This window comes from Drosophila takahashii, chromosome X (assembly GCF_030179915.1).
Source record: "Drosophila takahashii strain IR98-3 E-12201 chromosome X, DtakHiC1v2, whole genome shotgun sequence".
NCBI classification, from domain to species: domain Eukaryota; kingdom Metazoa; phylum Arthropoda; class Insecta; order Diptera; family Drosophilidae; genus Drosophila; species Drosophila takahashii.
The window spans coordinates 631,327-648,311 of record NC_091683.1 but is presented as its reverse complement, the minus strand read 5'-3'; the positions used below and the strand labels follow the sequence as shown (position 1 = coordinate 648,311).

Below are 16,985 nucleotides of genomic sequence, written 5' to 3'. Positions count from 1 at the left end.
GTGGGAACACTTGGACTAAGTGGACACTGAGGTGAACGGCAATCAAAGTGGGCACTTGCAAAGGCATCTGTTCCGTTTCCGTTTCCATCTGCATTGGTATCATCAGTCTGGGTTCTGGGCTCTGGGTTCTGGTTTCGGTTCCACTGCGGCAAGTGCCCGGGCAAACGCAAACGGTAAGTAGAAATTTGCGTCAATAGGATTGTTAAAGAGGCTTAAGTTAAATGGGAAAACTTCCGAATCAATGAACCGCAAATTGCATGCGAAATGCCAAAACGAAAATGTCGCCGGCCGAGTGTGCGTGGGTGTCCTGCCAGGATGTGTGTGTCTGTGTCCTGATGGGTGATGGGTAGTGGGTGATGGGTAATGGTGTGAGGAAGGAGTCAAGTTAACTGAAACCGGACTGAAGTCGCGGTGGCCAAAATGTATTTATACTGGATTCATATGTGGCGAGTGAATGCATGGATCCTTAGAGCGACTCCACAGTTGACCACAAGGACGTGGCAATAAAATATCCTTTGGCCACTTGCCGAAGCGCTTGTAAATGCATCCGTCCGTATGGCAAGTATGGCAAGTACTTTCCAAGTATTTCATAAATTCGGTTTGTTGTTTCTTTCGGCCATGGTCTTGGTCTTAGTCCTTCCATCCTCCCATCCTGTCATCCTCTCATCCTCACATCCACTTACCCACCGAGCTAATGGCAATTTCATTTTCCCCAGCAGATTCAATTTCGCGAGTTGTCCTCCTTTCGGATCGGAAGGATTCTTTTTCGTGGGAAGAGCTGCAGCTCCAAGACTCCCGAGACTGCATATACCATACATATACGAACTTGTGCTAATCTGGACGAGGGGATACGTGATTCCGTTTGCCATGCTGTATGCGGGAGGAGTCTCGGAGTGTCCGGAGTGTCGGGGGGAATCGGCTTCAGCTTCAGCTTCAGCACTTGAGCAGGCCTGCGACGACGTTTGTCTGTGTATTATCCTTGGTAATGCATGCAAAGATGCTGCAAAGTAGCTTAATACTTTATGCTCGCAATGAAAAGCCTTTTTACGATCGCATTATGCTTGTACGTACTTATATTTCAGTAGTTGTGTCGCTGCGTATATCATGGCTCTCTATCCAATACAGCCAAACACCCGAACCCGTATTTATATTTATATCTATATATCCATGGGGATATGGGGATGGGGATGGTATGTTTGTGCATTAACTTGTTCGGGGCCTCTCCTCCGCTTTTATTTCGCTTTCGCAACTTGTAGCCCTGGCCGTATCGCATTTTACAGCAGGGTGCTTGTCGTATGAGTGATATCTGCAGTACATAAACTATGCAGTAAATAAGTTTATTATCACCCGGCGAGGTTTCCGGTGGCTGCTTTGGATTCAATATTGGGCCACCCACTCCTGTTGCAACTTGAGTTTGTTCGCCATGAGAAAGGCGGTTGGAGCGCCCACGTATTTGCATGCCCAGTGAAGAAGTCCAGAATGCCGGACGGAGCAATCGGCGACTTCCTTTGCCGTCGCTTCCCTTTGCATTGTTGTAATTATTTTGCTGGCGCTACCGCTTCTAATTAATACAAATGGTTTGATACACAATAAAGATATTTCAACTTGGCTCGTTACTGGTCGTTCAGCGACCCTCTCCATCCGTCCTGTGTCCTCCTGGCTCCTCTGGCTGTGTCCTCGTTGAAGAAAAAAGTTTTCCCATTTCGGAAAGTTTTTATTTTGTGCTGCTGCTGCTGCGTTGGCTGATTTCGCTGCTCTTCTGCCGGCCTGCAGTTGCACTGACTACTGTGTCCCACCAGCCCACACAGATATCTCTTTTGTTTTGGGGCTTTTGCTTTTGCTTTGCTTTGCTTTGGCAGTCGCAACCAACGTCATCACAATCACAATCACCATCATCATCATCATCATCATTTGGCCGTCTCGTCTGCTGCTTGCCTTCTGCTTTATACGCTTTTCTAGGGGTATTACAAATTACTTATTATTTACTTATTTGAAATTTGACTTATAAAGCTTGATAATTATCGATATTTTCGATACATTCACAATATCGATACGATAATATAGATGTTTTTAAGGAATAACTCGATAATTATCAAACTGTCAATGTAAGAAAGCTGTCTAAAAGTATGCAGTGAAAAAGTTCCATATATATTGTTGCCTACTTTTAGACACTTTTCCAAGTGTTTTGAAATCACCATTTAACAATTTCTCAGTACAATTTATAAACTTAGGCTTTAAGCTGGTAACTTTCTAATTTAATTGCTGATTCTGCTGGAATCATTCTAGAGGTCCTTCTAGAGTATCCTATGCTTCGCTCTTCTCAGTCAACTTTACATTCTTGCTCAGCTTCTGTTTCTGTTTCTGCGTCTTCATCAACGTGCATTGTTTTTGTGTAATTTTGCAATAAACAGCAAAACAATTTGAAAAAAAGAGGAAAGGAAAGGATAGGAAAGAAGGGCTGGCATGAATGTCGACAAAGCAGAGGATGTAACGTTTTGCCAAGTGGAGCGACACTGAGCCAACCGCACTGAGGCACCAGCACCACTATGCCAAGCCGCACTGTACCATACGACATAGGCAACGCTAAAAACCTAGTTAAAAAGTTTCGCCCGTCCTTCGTCCTTTTCCGTGCACTTTTAAGTGCGACCAACCAACTGTTCATCCGCCATTTTCGCAAGGCTCCAACCTCCTCCTCCTCCTTATCGTCCTTATCAGCCTGCCGGGGGAGGGGGGTGGGGAATACTTTTGGTTGCGTTTGTGGAAGGCAAATGTTATGCCTTCATTTAATATGTGAACTGGACTTGCGGCCGTTTGTGTGGCCATGGAATACGGAATGGGATTGGAGGTTCAGAGTTTGCAGTTCACTGGCGGCCCAGTTAATTTGTTATTGTTAGCGATTGCTTCTTTCTAATTGAAATGTATTTGCGAAAGTTTGCGTTCAATTTGCATTAAATTCTATTTAAACAGACCTCGGAACGAACTCATGCGAGTTGCCAGTATGGTAATATCCCAACTGAGGAGTAGAAAAGTTTCAAATTAACATGGCCGGCGAGAAGCGGAGGGAGGGGGGCGTAAAAAAACCCAATGAATGAACTGACGAACGAACTTGAGAGGGGACGACTAAGCCACTAAGCCAACTTAATGACCACTCATTACCGCTAATTGATTTCAATTAAATCACGCCCAAAACGGCTCCGCTAAGAAAGAAGGAATTGCGGTTGATGTAGCCACAACAACTTAAACAACAATTACAAAAATAATCAGGAAACAGATCCGGCCAACAACAATGGCCAATGGCCTTTGGAATGGGAGCCAAGGAGGAAATGTCTGAGGGCAAAACAAGCAAAAGCCAACAACGACAAAGGGTGGTTGATTTGGTGGTGGTGTTTGGGTTCGAACGCCTCAAGTGACCACAGCCCTTCAACCTTCGTCCTTCATCCTTCACTCACTTAACTGGATATGCCACGATATCAGAAAGGATTTCGTTGCCACAAGGTGAGCATCCACATAGGTCCATCAAGAAGGCCAGTTTTTAAAGGAATTTAACCCAGAACTCGACGAGCCTACCTCCTTTGGCTACTTAATTTGATAAAAACGCCAACATACACGGGGAAAATTAATCTCAAATTGAGTATTTGTATTCTCAATTTGAGGATGTACATTTCGGAAACATTTATCCCATTTCCCCTTGTTTGTTCCCCATTTTCAAGAACAAAATTCTTTTTTAAGAGCAAACTTCAATTTTTATTAAAAGAGCTTGAAATATTATTGACAGCTCGCTATTTCTCAATATCGATATTATCGAATCAGTATTGTCAAAATATCGAAAATATCGATAATTTCCAAACTCTAAAGTATAGTATAAAGTATATTTTGAGTACAAAAATTCTTAACTTAAATGTAAATTACTTGGTTAATTCTCTCTGTGTAGATCGGACACCATCAGCTGACTGCCCCACTGGCCATCTTCCATCCTCCATCCAAACTCTCGGCGGCAAAGATTTTCGGATAAAGTTAATTACAACTCATTGGGTATGCGCTCTTCGCCGGGAAAAAGTTGAAAAGCTGCTTGGCTGCTCGGCCAAGTTCAGCGGACGCTCTGATGGAGCAATTAACAATGAAACTACTCTTTCTAATTGGATGAAACGCTTTGCAAGTTCTCCGTTATCCGTTATCCGTTATGCTTCGCTTAATAGCCGCTCAGAGTTCTCGGCGATGGTGATTGCCATAATGGGCCGGTGATGTTTGCCTCGCTTCAGTTTTTGGGTTTGTACTTTCCATCACATCGTTTATGCAGAGTTATTTAAGTGTAGAAGTGTAAAAGAATGTGAGTAATTTAAAAGACTCAAGGCCTTGGTGGTGTAATACAGGATTGTATTCAATTTTACAGTGCCATCTTTAATCTTATCGCTTATTTATCCTTTTATTCGGGATACAAATTTTTATTTTCTACTGAGGTGGGCTATTGGCTGCATGGTTTTCTGTAACGAAGCTAAAATAATGTTGTTTAATTAATCAAAGGGCTGAGGTTGCCTCAGCCACGCAGACAAAAAAAACCATCCAATTTGCTTGTTAATTGAAAACAATTAAGCTGGCCACGGGTTTCTCCATACGCATTCTGCAGCCATCAGGTGCTGCATCCGCATCCGCATCGGTGGCTGGCGAGGATTACCCTCCTCGGCTCTCCTTCCTCGGTTTTTGGAACTTTTCTATTAAACTGTTTGCGCGGCCTCGCTGCCTCGTCGTCGGTCGGGGTCGCATTTTTCGAGGCTGCTCCCTCCGTTTTCAATAGTGTTGCAATGCCCCGACAACACAGTCACCAACAACAAATTAATACAAATAGTCTGCAGAGGTCTGGGCCATAGATTACACTTTCGCAGACAGATTCTTGGCCAGTTGAAGGAGGGTATAGCTGGTTGTCTACGACTGAACGGAAATGTTCTTGAAATTAAGACAAAACTACTCTCGATTTTTTGAGATAAAAATATCTTGAAAACGAGAAAATAGAGAACACTTCATCTTGAATTTGATAAGTATTATTTTTGAGATCGATCAATGGGTAATGGGTACGAAATGGTCGGATCCGTAGGATGCCTCTTCCATTCCCTTCTCACCAATCCCATCATCATCTGCGGCTAAGGCTATCATCGCTCTGCCTTTCTGCTCTTGAAAGTTTCCTGGACTTGGCTAATGTGCTTTAAGTATGCGGACAAAGGAGCTCCTCTGCGGCGACTGTGAGAGTAGTAAATTATTTATTGGTATATTTGGCTTTTGAATTGAACACTTGCGGAATATGGGGTGCAAGGCGAAAGTGAAAAAGTTTTAATAGAATTTCTTGTTTGATATCCCTTTTGCGAGCTGCTTTGTCTGCTGCTCTGCCTAAGCCTTGGCATTCCCCATTCTCGATACTAAACCCAATCCCAATCCCGATCCCAATCAACTTGAATCCCGCTATTCGACGCGTTAGTTACATTGTATCCTTGGCTTTGTTCGATTTCCCAGCATGTTTGTCTATTTGTTCGCACTTAATGTTTTGTTATTATTGCTTTCGAAGTGTTGTGTCCTGAGCTCTTCTTGCTTGAGTGGTGAGTGTTGAATTTTCAAGTTGAATCCCAGTCCGTAGTCCGCAGACCGCAGTCCGTTGTCCGTTGTCCGTAATCCGAAATCCTCTTTCGACTGTGGGTTTCATCCGGATCTAAATGATTTGCTTAATCCAATTACATAATTAGCCCAGCTATGCGAACAATAACCAATAACTAATAAAATCAAAAAGTCCGGTTGAGTGTTGAGTGTGGTGCGATTGCATTGATAAACACGAAAAATCCAGTTGCTAAATTCAAATTCAGCGGGTGTAATCGGGTTTTTGTTCCGATTCTGATTCCGATTCTTGTTTGTCAAACATTTGATTTGATTTTAGACCGAAAGTGCGTTCCTGTGCGTTCGTTACAGCCGAAATATGGCGTTATAATAATTTTCATTGCAAAATTTACACATGCATAATTAATTAGTATCAAAAATTTAATACTCACACTTTGTATCTGCTTAAATATTTACACTTCGTGCCAAATTTGTATGCAAATCGCTTTGCTACAGACTGACAATAACGAGCACACACCCACAGTCACAGCCACACCGACACTAGCACCCATCCGCTCCCACGCACACACACACAGGGGCACACACACAGGCACACGCGAAATGTCAGACAATTAAAAAAGCATACTGCGCGGGGCATCTGACTAGCACCCATTTGTCCCTGCGATAGAAAGCATAAATGTCTTGATGGAATGATAATTTGGGTAGTATATGTATTTTAAGATTGAAAATGGTTTAAAAAAAAACTTTATATCGATATTTATACAATAGCGATACGATAAAACCGATGTTTTTAAGGAAAAACTCCTTTGTCAATATCGAGAAATAGCAAACTGACGATATTCTTTCAAGCTCTATCAAAAAATAATCTTATATATATATATATATAAAACATACCCATGTTTTATATTCCAGCATTCAATTCCTAGCTGAATGGCCGTCACTGTGGGCCGCCAGTGTTGGGCAAACAGAATCGAAAACGGGTTGCCTGCCGCTGGCGTTCCTGTCCTCTCCATCCCGCCCATCCTGCCCATCCTTCACCATCCTGCCCGCCACTCCGACCCACGCGGTGGGGGCTTTTCGACTGGGCGATTGGACTGCGGATGGTCGGACTGATGGGCGGCGGTCGGTGTGGATCTGGGGGGAATCCGGGGAGCTGGGGACTGCTGGTTGATTGTTGTTTTTGAAAACCCTTTTGGTGTTTGCATTTAACGAACAGGGCCACAACGACACAGCAGCAAAAACAACAATAGAGCCAATATAACAGCCATGATGGGATGAAATGGGCTGGGATCGGGATGGGGAGCAGGAACTGGATTGGGAATGGGCATGGGCAAGATGGGAAGCTCCTCTGGCTGTGGAGCTAATAAAAGGCTCGTTACAATGAAAACAAATCAAATCGCAGGCCAAGCCATCATCCGTCAGACCAAAGCAAATCCCAGCGAAAATGAAACACGGCTAACGAATGCCACCGCCAAACAGGAAGTAGTTTGAATTTCCGGTGTCATTCGGAGCCCCCATTCCACCAGGATACCCCTTCCACCTCCCACATCCCACATCAGAGGCTGCTTTCCGCCTAAATGTTCAAATTGATTACTATAGTGGAATGGGTTCGGTTGGCCAGGATGGGTTAGCCAGGCGGTGTTCAGGGATCAACTCGGCCTCACTTTGAAATGCCATTAAAATGTATTTACAAACGCAAATTGATAGTGATTTCGGTTCGGTTAGGATCTGGCGAGGAACTACAGCTCCAGCTCCTGCTCCCGGTCGCTGGTCAGTTCTGTGGTCCTGGTTCTGTGCCTGCGCCTGTGGTCGACGTGTTGACGTTGCAGCTTAGCCGTCGATTTGTCAGCAGGCGCGCGAGTCCTGCTGTGCCGCGAATAAGCCGCTTGTACGGGCACCTCCTGGTTTAAGGTTCGATTGCCACTGCCGGAGTTGAACGACCAGAACTAGTAGGTACTACTATGTCGGCCTGTTCTGTTCCACGATTCACAAAATACATCGGAGTAACGGAAGGGGCGGATCTCCTGCCAACTACCGCTTTCCTGTGCGTGATTACCCTGCGGAGCATAGAACGTGCCACCTGGAGAACAGAAGCTACACGAACGACTGCACCGTGAATTTATAGTGTGTCGAAAATAGCTTGAAATTTGTATGTAAGGGGAGGGCTAATGATCAGAAATCGGTTAACCGGAACTCCAAAAATTCTCTATTTAATTATGTAAACTAGTATTATTGGCAAATATTAACATATATTTTTTAATTTCCCCATTACCACGATTTGGACTGGAAAAACTCGCCAGTTTGTTTGTTAAAGGGAGCATTTAATTGTCGCGAGCAGTTAATCGCCTAACCGGAACTCCAGAAAATTCTCAATAATTGCATTTTCTTGTTCTAATTTTGCTATAACTGGTTTTTGTTTGGGGTAACTGAAAAATAGCTTGAAACTCCCCAGTTTGTATGTGAAAGTAGTCTTTGATGCCCAAAATCGGTTAACCGGAACTTCACTATTTCGTTAATCCCAACAAACAGGTACATATACACTTTTAAAGTTCTTCTCACTCTGCCGACTCGAGGCAATCTGGATTAACTTGTGGATTTGTCTGCGAGGAAGGAGGAATGGGACAATCAGACAACTACGATGTCAAGTTTAACTGCAATTATTCTCAAATGAACTTGCCTTGAAATGCAATTTCAGGCATGTGTCTAATATATGCAAACAATTTACAGCTGCGGGCGAAAAAACAGGACATTCCGGGAGCAGGACTTGGACATGCCACACACACACATGGGGGAAAAGGGAACCAACAATGCTGAATCAATATGTAGAAGAACGAGGGCGCTGAAGAGCCAACTTGGTAAACAAGAAGCGTGACAAAATGATAAAGTGTCGACACCGCTATGAGGCTAAGAAAACAACAACTTGTTGGTTTGGGCCTCCTGAACTCATGGAGGAGCTGGAGGACGATACAGAACAGCCATGGCAAAGTGAGCAATAAACATACGCGATTAAATTCATTATGAACACTTGAACAGCACACAATACGACTGTGAAATGACAAACCTGATTGCGATTGCGAATGCCTGAATGTCTGTAAATATGTGTCGTCTGGGTCTCTGGGCTTCGGTGGGCCTCTGTGCCTGCTTCTGGGTGAGATGGGGTCGGTTCGGGTTGGTTTGTGTTGGTCCCTGGTCCCTCGGAGTCCCACATCAATTCAACATTGTTTTGCCGCTTGCCTGTCGTCGTGTGTCCCCTGTTCCACAATGGCCTTGCTTGGATCCTGGAGCTTATGGAGCATGGAGCATGGAGCATCCCTTCCTAAGGACAAAACACGTTCGTGACTTGTGTTGCTGAGGTCCCCAGTTCCACTCCTCCATTTGCCTTTTCAATCGTGCTATATGCGCAAGTGATTGGAGTGTGCGTGTGCGATTACTAATTGCATTGCTCTGATATCAAATCAACATGCTTCCGCACTGATTTCTATCCGAGATTCGCCTGGAGCAAGTCCAGGGTCACCTTGCATCCGCAAAAGTCCATTTTACTGTTGCCGTTTTGGTCCTATAATCTGGACCAGGCCACCTAATTGGCGTTGCCCCTAATTGGTCTAATCAACAGTTGGCGACGAGCGCCCAAAATTAACCATCGCGAATTGTTGCATATTGTCTTCGCTGCTTGATATGCCGAGTGTGTGTGTGTGTGTGTGGTTGGTTGGTTGGTTGGAGGAGAGGATTCTGATTCTGATTCCGACTCCCCTGGTCGTGATGCGATAATTGCTGTCACAAACAGTGGATGTGGATCTGCATCGGCGTAACCATAAACCGTTGTCCCACCAACCCACCATCCACCACCCACCATCTATCCATCCGTGTGTGTGCACGTGAGCGCGGGTAATGGCGCGGCTGGCACCACATTTCGCCATTCGCCATTCGGCCTCGCTACCTGCCTTCACATCCACGTCCACATCCACGGATGACAGGCCTTGCCCGCTGGTTTTAGTCAATTTTGGTTTGTCGCCTGCAGGCTCGGAGGTTTGCAGGCCGACTGGATAGCTGGATAGCTGGACAACTGGATAACTTAGTAGCAGCCTGTTGAATGTTCAATGAGATGTCTTTCGGCTAGGACACAGCTGACCAGAATCAACAGCGCGCGCCGGGGATAAATGGCCCGTGGGCAGGAGTTCTCGTTGATCCATTCGCGAAAGTGATAGACATCGGTGTAGATGCCGGCCGTGTCGGGTTCGCCGCAGCCCGTGCCGAAGGACACGATGCCGGTCACCTTGTTGTCACAGATGAGCGGCCCCCCCGAGTCGCCCTGGCAGCTGTCCACCTCGGTGTTGGTCGCATCGTTGGCGCACAGCATGCCCTCGCTGCTCCAGCCCATCAGCTTTCTGCAGAAGGTGTCCGGCAGGATCCTCACATCGCCGTTGATCACCTCATCCGGCAGTGGCCCGTACTGTTGGATATGCTTAGATGAAGTGGGGAAAGGTACTGAGTAGACGGTGTGCCGCACCTGAATGACTGTGCCCCAGCCAACGATGGTGCACTGCACCCCGGCCACCGGAGCCTTGTGGTACAGAGCTATGCTGTCCGCCGAGCCGCCCAGCGTGATATCCTCCTTGGTCAGCACTATTCCGATGTCGTACTTCTGCGACTTGCCCTTCTTGTACTTGGGATGCGGCACCAGCTTCTTGGCGACGACAGTCTGTGTGGAGCCGGTTTTCACCAGCCTCTTGGGCGTCCCGGCGATGACCGATATCTTCTTGGGCATTAGCCTGCGTTTGCTGTAAAATATTTTATTATGTATTTAATCAGCGGCGCTCAGCGACACAAAGAAGAATCGTCGTGTGCCCAATGCAAGATGGGCGTGTGACGAGCAACTCTGTATTAAGTACTCACCCACTAAACAGGCAGTGGGCTGCGGTTAGAATGGCCCGTGGACTGAAGATCGCTCCCGCGCAAAAGTGGTTGTCGCCGAAGAACTTCTTGGACTTGCCCAATCGCAGCGAGACGACGTACTTGACCAGGTTGTTGTTCTTCGGCCGATAGCCGCCCGTGATCAGAAACTGAAAGTCCGAGGGGCTGGGATCGGAATCGGGATCCTTAGCGGCACCTTCCTGCAGCGGCAGCGAATGCAGCTGTGCTGTTGTGTTCGATTCGGGGACCAACTCGGCGTTAACAGAGATCAGCAGCAGAAGGCACACAACAAATTTGGATAGACGACACATTTTAGATGGGTAGGGAATAGGCCCTACACAAAAAATGTGACACTTAACAACAATGCTCCAGTGTTCCAACCTAAAAAAAAGGGGCAAAATGGCAGACAGTGCCACTGGAAGATAGCGCGTTTTGCAGCCATCTGATAAGCTGATGAAAAAGTCGCGTTCATAAATAACTTTTGCCACCGCAAGTGTGCGTGTGAAGCAACAGGAAGCATTTCTTTAGCCTGGGGGCTCCAACTAAACTGCGAATTGCACTCAGTCAAGTCGAGGAGCCACACATACTGCGTTGTCAGGTTTTTTCCAGCCCTCGCCACTAAGTAGTTGCTTGTTTCATGTCACTTAAGTCGCTGCCTTTCGTTGCCTTCCGAAGTTCCAGTTCCGAAGGTCCCTGGCATTCGACGACCGGGGTGAAGGTGTCGGCCGGGTCGTTATCATTAATTTGCAGCCTGCTTTTTGCAATAATTTACAAGGCACTTCTTTTCGCCCCAGTCCAGAGGGTCGCAGCAGGCAGCTTCGAGCTCCAAGGACCCTGAGCCCTGAGCAGCTCCTCCAGCTTTTTGCCGGCGGCGCACAGTGGTCCCACATCACAATTTATACTAAATAACAATTTTGTTAATTCATTTACCTTAAGATGATATGGATTTTTGGTTGGTTTTATACATATAAAAATATTAATATGTATTGTTACAATTATTTCCACATTAAATAGTTTTAGAACCAATGTGCAGCTGGCTTCCTGCTGCCTTGGCCAAGTTTTTAAGTTGAGTTGTCATTTCGCCCGCTTACTAGAGACAAATTTGTGCGGCAGGACAAAAAATGGTATCCATTTTTTACCCAGCGACCCACTTTCACACTATACGTACTTCCATCTTCATATGCGTGGTGATAGTAGAGCGTTGGACAGTTGGAAATTCAAGCTCTCTGCATATTTTTACTTAGCTATTAAAAGCCTCGGCCTGCGGCATCCGGCAATTACGATCCAGATATAAAGAGTCCAATGGCAAAACACCGAAATTTATTCGATGAGCAGTCGGCGGCAAATGTGAATCGGATTTCAAGGAGGAGCAGCTGCACAGGTTCCCCAGGAAGCCAACTGTGTGGGTAGTGGTCAGGGAGCAGTTGTCACCGGCCAAACAATTATGGCACCTGACTGCCCTCAGATAGCAGACCATCCAACCAGCCAGACATGCCATGCAAGCCATGCAGACATGCAGGAGTGTGCTCTTCGTATTACTTATCGCCACAGACGATGCCGAGCTTTGATTATTGTTGCCTTTTGCAGTTTTAACTAAAACGCATTCGGTTCTGGAGTGCCAGGAGCTGCCAGGCTCTATGGTAATCGTAATCCCCTCCAACGCCCTCTCCTCTATTTGTTTGCATACATTGATTGAATTTGTTTACGCCATTAAATTTGCAAATTGCTATCGGCAATTTTGCATAAACTGCAGTGTAAGAATTTACCGCACAACTTGCCCGTCCGTTTGTCCGTTCGTTTGTCCGTCCGTCCGTCTGCTGCATGGCTAATGCTCCATTGTCCATGGCCCACCGTGCGGTGGACGGTGGTTCCGGCAAGGACAAGGCCAAAGCCAGGGGCAACCCTCGTGTGAGTCTGGCATACGAGTCATTAACTATTCATATGGCAAACCAGAGCAAACCGGCAAAGCAGCAAGGAGAGGAGGCAGTTGATGACACATTTGATTCCGCCTGTCAACAGCCGACAACCAGCATAGTCCGGGAGTCTGGGAATCCGGAATCTGGAATCCAGAATCCATACTGTCCAGACTGTCACCTGAAAGCCCTCAGAATGAGAGAGCCTTGCGCAAGGATTCGGGGCTCAGCCGGATGAAGCTAAGTGGGCTTGATATCCGGTTGACCTTCGTCTGATTCGCATTTAACAGGCATAAACAGTGCTTAAGCTGCCGCGAAATCAGGGGTGAATCTGGAGAGGAGCGGTGAAAAATTGAAAATATCCCTCCCGCGGGCAATCTTTCTCGCGCTGAACTGGGAAATCGAATTGCGGATGGCTTAAAGACGACTCTGTGCAAATTGCGTCGAAATACGCGAATGGTTTAAAGCCAGAGTGCCGGAGAATCCGGTTCATTGTCTTCAAAGGGCAAAGTGATGATGATCAGGGGGCCATATATTTACATTACCACCGGCGGAGCAACCCACTTGCACTGCCGCATTATTTAACTTGTGTGTTGTTGTGTGCTGCGAACCCCCTTAAATTTATGATAAAAGTTTTCGCTTAACGCAAAGGTAGAGGCCTCATTCAATACGTATTTCAATATTTCTCATTTCGCACTCGCATTCGGGTCAGCCTCTGAAGGTCAGTGGTGGATTTTGAAATGGTGTTCGTACAGAGAAAAAGAACAGTCGAAAATTATTGGTCTTCAATTTAAACACAAGATTCGTAAATCAAAAAAATTTGTGTCTAAATTTAAAACCGTTTTTATGTAAGAAATGAAATATGTTTTTGTTTTTAAGAAAGTTTGTTTCTGTTTTAGGCATGTTAGTTTTTATTTCTTATTAAGAATTTTGTTCTTAAATGTAGACTGGATTTTTTCCTCAGTTCCAGGCGTAACTCCACTTCGGCCGATCGGTGATACAATGTCGTCACTATTCACTAATCACTAATCACAAGACCATTTCCAGATTCAAGTATCTGGAGGCGCATCTCGGTCATCTCTCGCCTGCTGCAAATTACTTTTCCGCTCGACGAGAGCACCGTAATGAGCATAATCCTAATTATCTCTGCCATTCCTCTCCGGCTGGAGGTGCATGGCCATCTTTCCTGTGTGTGTGCTCTGTGCTCTGCTCCTTTGAAGCTCTGCCTCCACCGAGAGAGCTCCAGCTCCTTGCTTAATTACATTTTTTTACCCACACCCTCCTGCCGCCTGGCTGGCCAGGCACTCTAGAGCGGAATGGCCAGGAATTTTTCCACGGCTGATTGAATTTGGAAATGCTGTCGGCTGCACTCCAAGTTGGCGTCGTCTCTTCTCTGTCCGACCAAATTACATTAGTCGAGAGCAGTGCAGTCGCGGCTTATCTTATTAAGAGCAGTCATAGATACGCGGCTTTTGCGGTTATATTTGGGAAGCCTTGCGAACCAATGGCCGGCCTGGCCAATAGATCCACAATAATTTATAATTAGATAACTACAATATCTAGATATTTGTTAATATCATAAATAACTTACGCCATTTTCGATCAAATTAAATTAAATATGGGAAATTGAATGGAAATTAAGAGCTTAATTGATCTAAACTTTCGCAAAATAAACAATCCCCAAAAAGCCTTTTCGAATCAGAATGTCAACTATTTACAATTTATAAAAAATGTAATCTTAGTTTTATGTGAACATTAATACAGAATTTATACTGTATATAGTATGTCCTCAGATATCATAATACAAGGATCGCCTAACTGAGCCGGAGAATCGCAGACGATGCAGCTTTGGTCCAATTTCAAATAGTTGCCAATACACTTTTGCCCGAAAATGTGCCCGCATTTCAAAATAACTCGGCGATGGCTGCCGTCCGTCTCATACTTCATGTCGCATAAGCAACATTTGTTTTGATCTTTCATCTCCTCCGCTTCCAACTTCCGCTTTTCTCTGTCGATTAAAAGATCCAGATTCCTGTCCTGCATGGGGATCTCCTGGTCCATCTCCACGAACATGCTCCGCATCTCATGTACTTTCCTGCGCAGCTTTACCAGATGTTTAATTCTTTCTTTGATCCGCTCAAGCTTCGCTGCCTCGACTTCAGCGACAAGATCCCTCTCCGAAAGTTGTTTTTCGTCCATTTTGCCTTTTATCAATACAAGTCTATGAACTGTATATTTCTGACAAGTTATACGTCGGAAGTATAAGTCGGATGTATACTTCGCCAGAAGTATTTGTCAGGGAGTAATAGGGTGCGTTCAGCAGAACAACATAATCAGTGATCAAAAGATTTTTTTTTTATTATTTTTTGAACTGTTACAATTCTGAATATTTAAGAGAAAATTTGAGCATTAAAGATAACATTCCTAAATTGTACAAATTTTTGAAACTTCCCAAAAGTTTACACGAAAACCTTTGCTTAATTATCGTTCATTCCATTTATAGATCTTTAGGTATAGGGATTATTTCCCAATAAAAATTTACTTTATAGGTCAAACGATGGGCGGCCTACAAGAACTCACAAGCCTGCAGATAGCACGTTCAATCTGGAATCTGGAATACGTTTGACAAACAGGTTGGGGGCCTGCAGACTTGCTCCCTCAAATCCTGGTGGCCTCGTGGGCAAGGGGAAGGTGTGAGAAGCGTCGACGCCACAAAGTGGCTTATTATAATTTCCAAAATAAACTAAATGTATGCTTTGGTTACCCGCTTGTCTGTCTAAAAGTGAAAATAATATTGTAGTTGAAATATAAACATTGACGTGCGCCGTGCGTGTGTCTGTGTGTCCGTATGTCCGTATGTCCGTATATCCGTCTGTGTGGGAAGTTGGATGAGGACGTTAGATGGTGGATGGGCGGCACGTGGTCACTGGTGTGGTGTGCGCTTTATACTCGTGCCACAGGAACAACTGCCACTCGGAGCCGGAAAACGAAAAGGGTTCAATTCCCCCTCGACCATGTTAGTCCACCGTCACCCCATTCCATTTCCATTCATTCCATTTCCATTCCCTCCATTCCTGTCCTGCCCTGTCTCTCTTTTGGCTGCCAGACAGTTGGCCGGCATTCAGCATAAGCATATTAGGCGTCGCCATTCGGCGGTGGGCGATGGCTGGATGCCTGGATGGGTGGATGGTGGGTTCAAAACTGGGGTGACACTAAAACGTGACGTTGAATCCAATGCGATGCTCAAGCGTGTGAAAATACCAGAAAGACGTGTTGCTATCAAATGCTTTGAATGCCGTCGCTGGCATAGCACAGCATCGCAACGGAACGAAACGGAACGCTTGGCGCGTGTGCTCTTGGCCGCCAAGCGTATTTATGGCGCACTCGTAAGTTAACAGACAGCGGAAGTGATACATCAAGGACACACATTCATACGTCCGTACTCCACACTCCACACTTCACACTGGCACACGTCCGTGAGCGATTCGTCTTTACACGTTTTAAATTAATCCTGAAGTTACTTAACTAAAGTTTCGAAACTGGTTCCGCTTCGCCCACACACACATGAAGGATTAGGAACAGAAACCGCATCCATAGCCAAGTGGCTATGGAAAGAGGTTGTAATGGAGGCGCTCATTTGCTTTTTGGCGGGGCATCAGCACATCAGCTAGTGCTGACTCATGGAATCAGGGTCAAATGTTTGCAGCTTCGTTGGGCCAGGCTTTATGGTCGGTCGCCCGCTCAATTAAATCTCCGTCGCTTCGCCTGTCCTTCCTCCTCCTCGTGTCAGCCTGTCATCCTTCTGGAGGAGGGGCCTCATAGGCGTGGCTGGGCGTGGGTTCATCATATGCGGATTGCCTAACCTAGGCGGCCGCTCCTTGTCACCGCCAGATGACTGCAGCTGCTCCGTTACTCCTCCAACACTTTATACAATATCAAGATTAGCGCCTAATGTTGGGCGAGAAGGGGTCCGGTCCCTCCATCTCCTGCATTCATTTTCTGTCTGCGAGTCTGTGTGTGGATGGTCGTTTGGCTTCCAGGAAGGTGGTCTTCGGTCCTCGGTCCTTGTCCTTTGTGTGTCCTCCGGGTGGGCGTTGCTCCTGCTGCTCCTGCGTTTCCTGCTCCCGCTGCTGCTGCCGGCAAAGGCAAAATAAATTACCACTCATGTTGTTCTCCTTTTGGCGTGGTTGCGGCTGGGGCGGTCATTGTCGTCAACAAACATTTTGACACTTGCTCCGTAACCATAAAAGTCAGTCAGTGTTGGGGCTTAGCCAACTTTAAATACCTTTGGACAGATTAAAAGTCTCGTTAACCAAAATGTTTGCAGCTTTGCCTGAATGCCTCAATGCCTGGATGCCTGGATGCCCGTAGTATGTCTGTTTGCGAGGTGAGGGTGTGTGTTTGTTTGGGTCATCGTGTGCGAAAACGAAAACGAAAACTATCGCCATGCATAAATTGCTTATGGAAATGGTTTTAGCCCTGAGGGGCTTTCGTTTCGTTCCGGATTTTCGGGGCCACTTTTGCAGACTGCAGTGTGTGGTCCTCCTACATGTTGAAAAATTA

General features: G+C 45.8%; 2 protein-coding genes across 4 annotated transcripts in view; both read right to left on the bottom strand.

Moving 5' to 3' along the window:
• The window catches only part of LOC108063841 (coiled-coil domain-containing protein CG32809), a 61,764-nt gene that overhangs the window by 26,303 nt on the left and 18,476 nt on the right, over window positions 1-16,985 (bottom strand). The gene's annotated exons all lie outside the window — the stretch shown is intronic.
• On the bottom strand, window positions 1,812-10,871 carry LOC108063800 (anionic trypsin-2). 3 transcript variants are annotated; one of them, XR_011419742.1, is made up of 4 exons: window positions 10,492-10,871; window positions 10,106-10,376; window positions 8,660-10,048; window positions 1,812-1,955 (listed from the first exon to the last, which is right to left on the bottom strand). XR_011419742.1 is itself a non-coding variant. In XM_044396099.2 (3 exons), the coding sequence occupies exons 1-3, from the start codon at window positions 10,818-10,820 to the stop codon at window positions 9,671-9,673; spliced, it is 978 nt and encodes a 325-aa protein (XP_044252034.1). In that variant the 5' UTR covers window positions 10,821-10,871; the 3' UTR covers window positions 8,576-9,670. The 3 variants fall into 3 exon arrangements, 1 of the variants encoding a protein (XP_044252034.1); XR_011419741.1 differs by lacking the exon at window positions 1,812-1,955 and adding an exon at window positions 7,674-7,692; XM_044396099.2 differs by lacking the exon at window positions 1,812-1,955 and having other exon boundaries at window positions 8,576-10,048.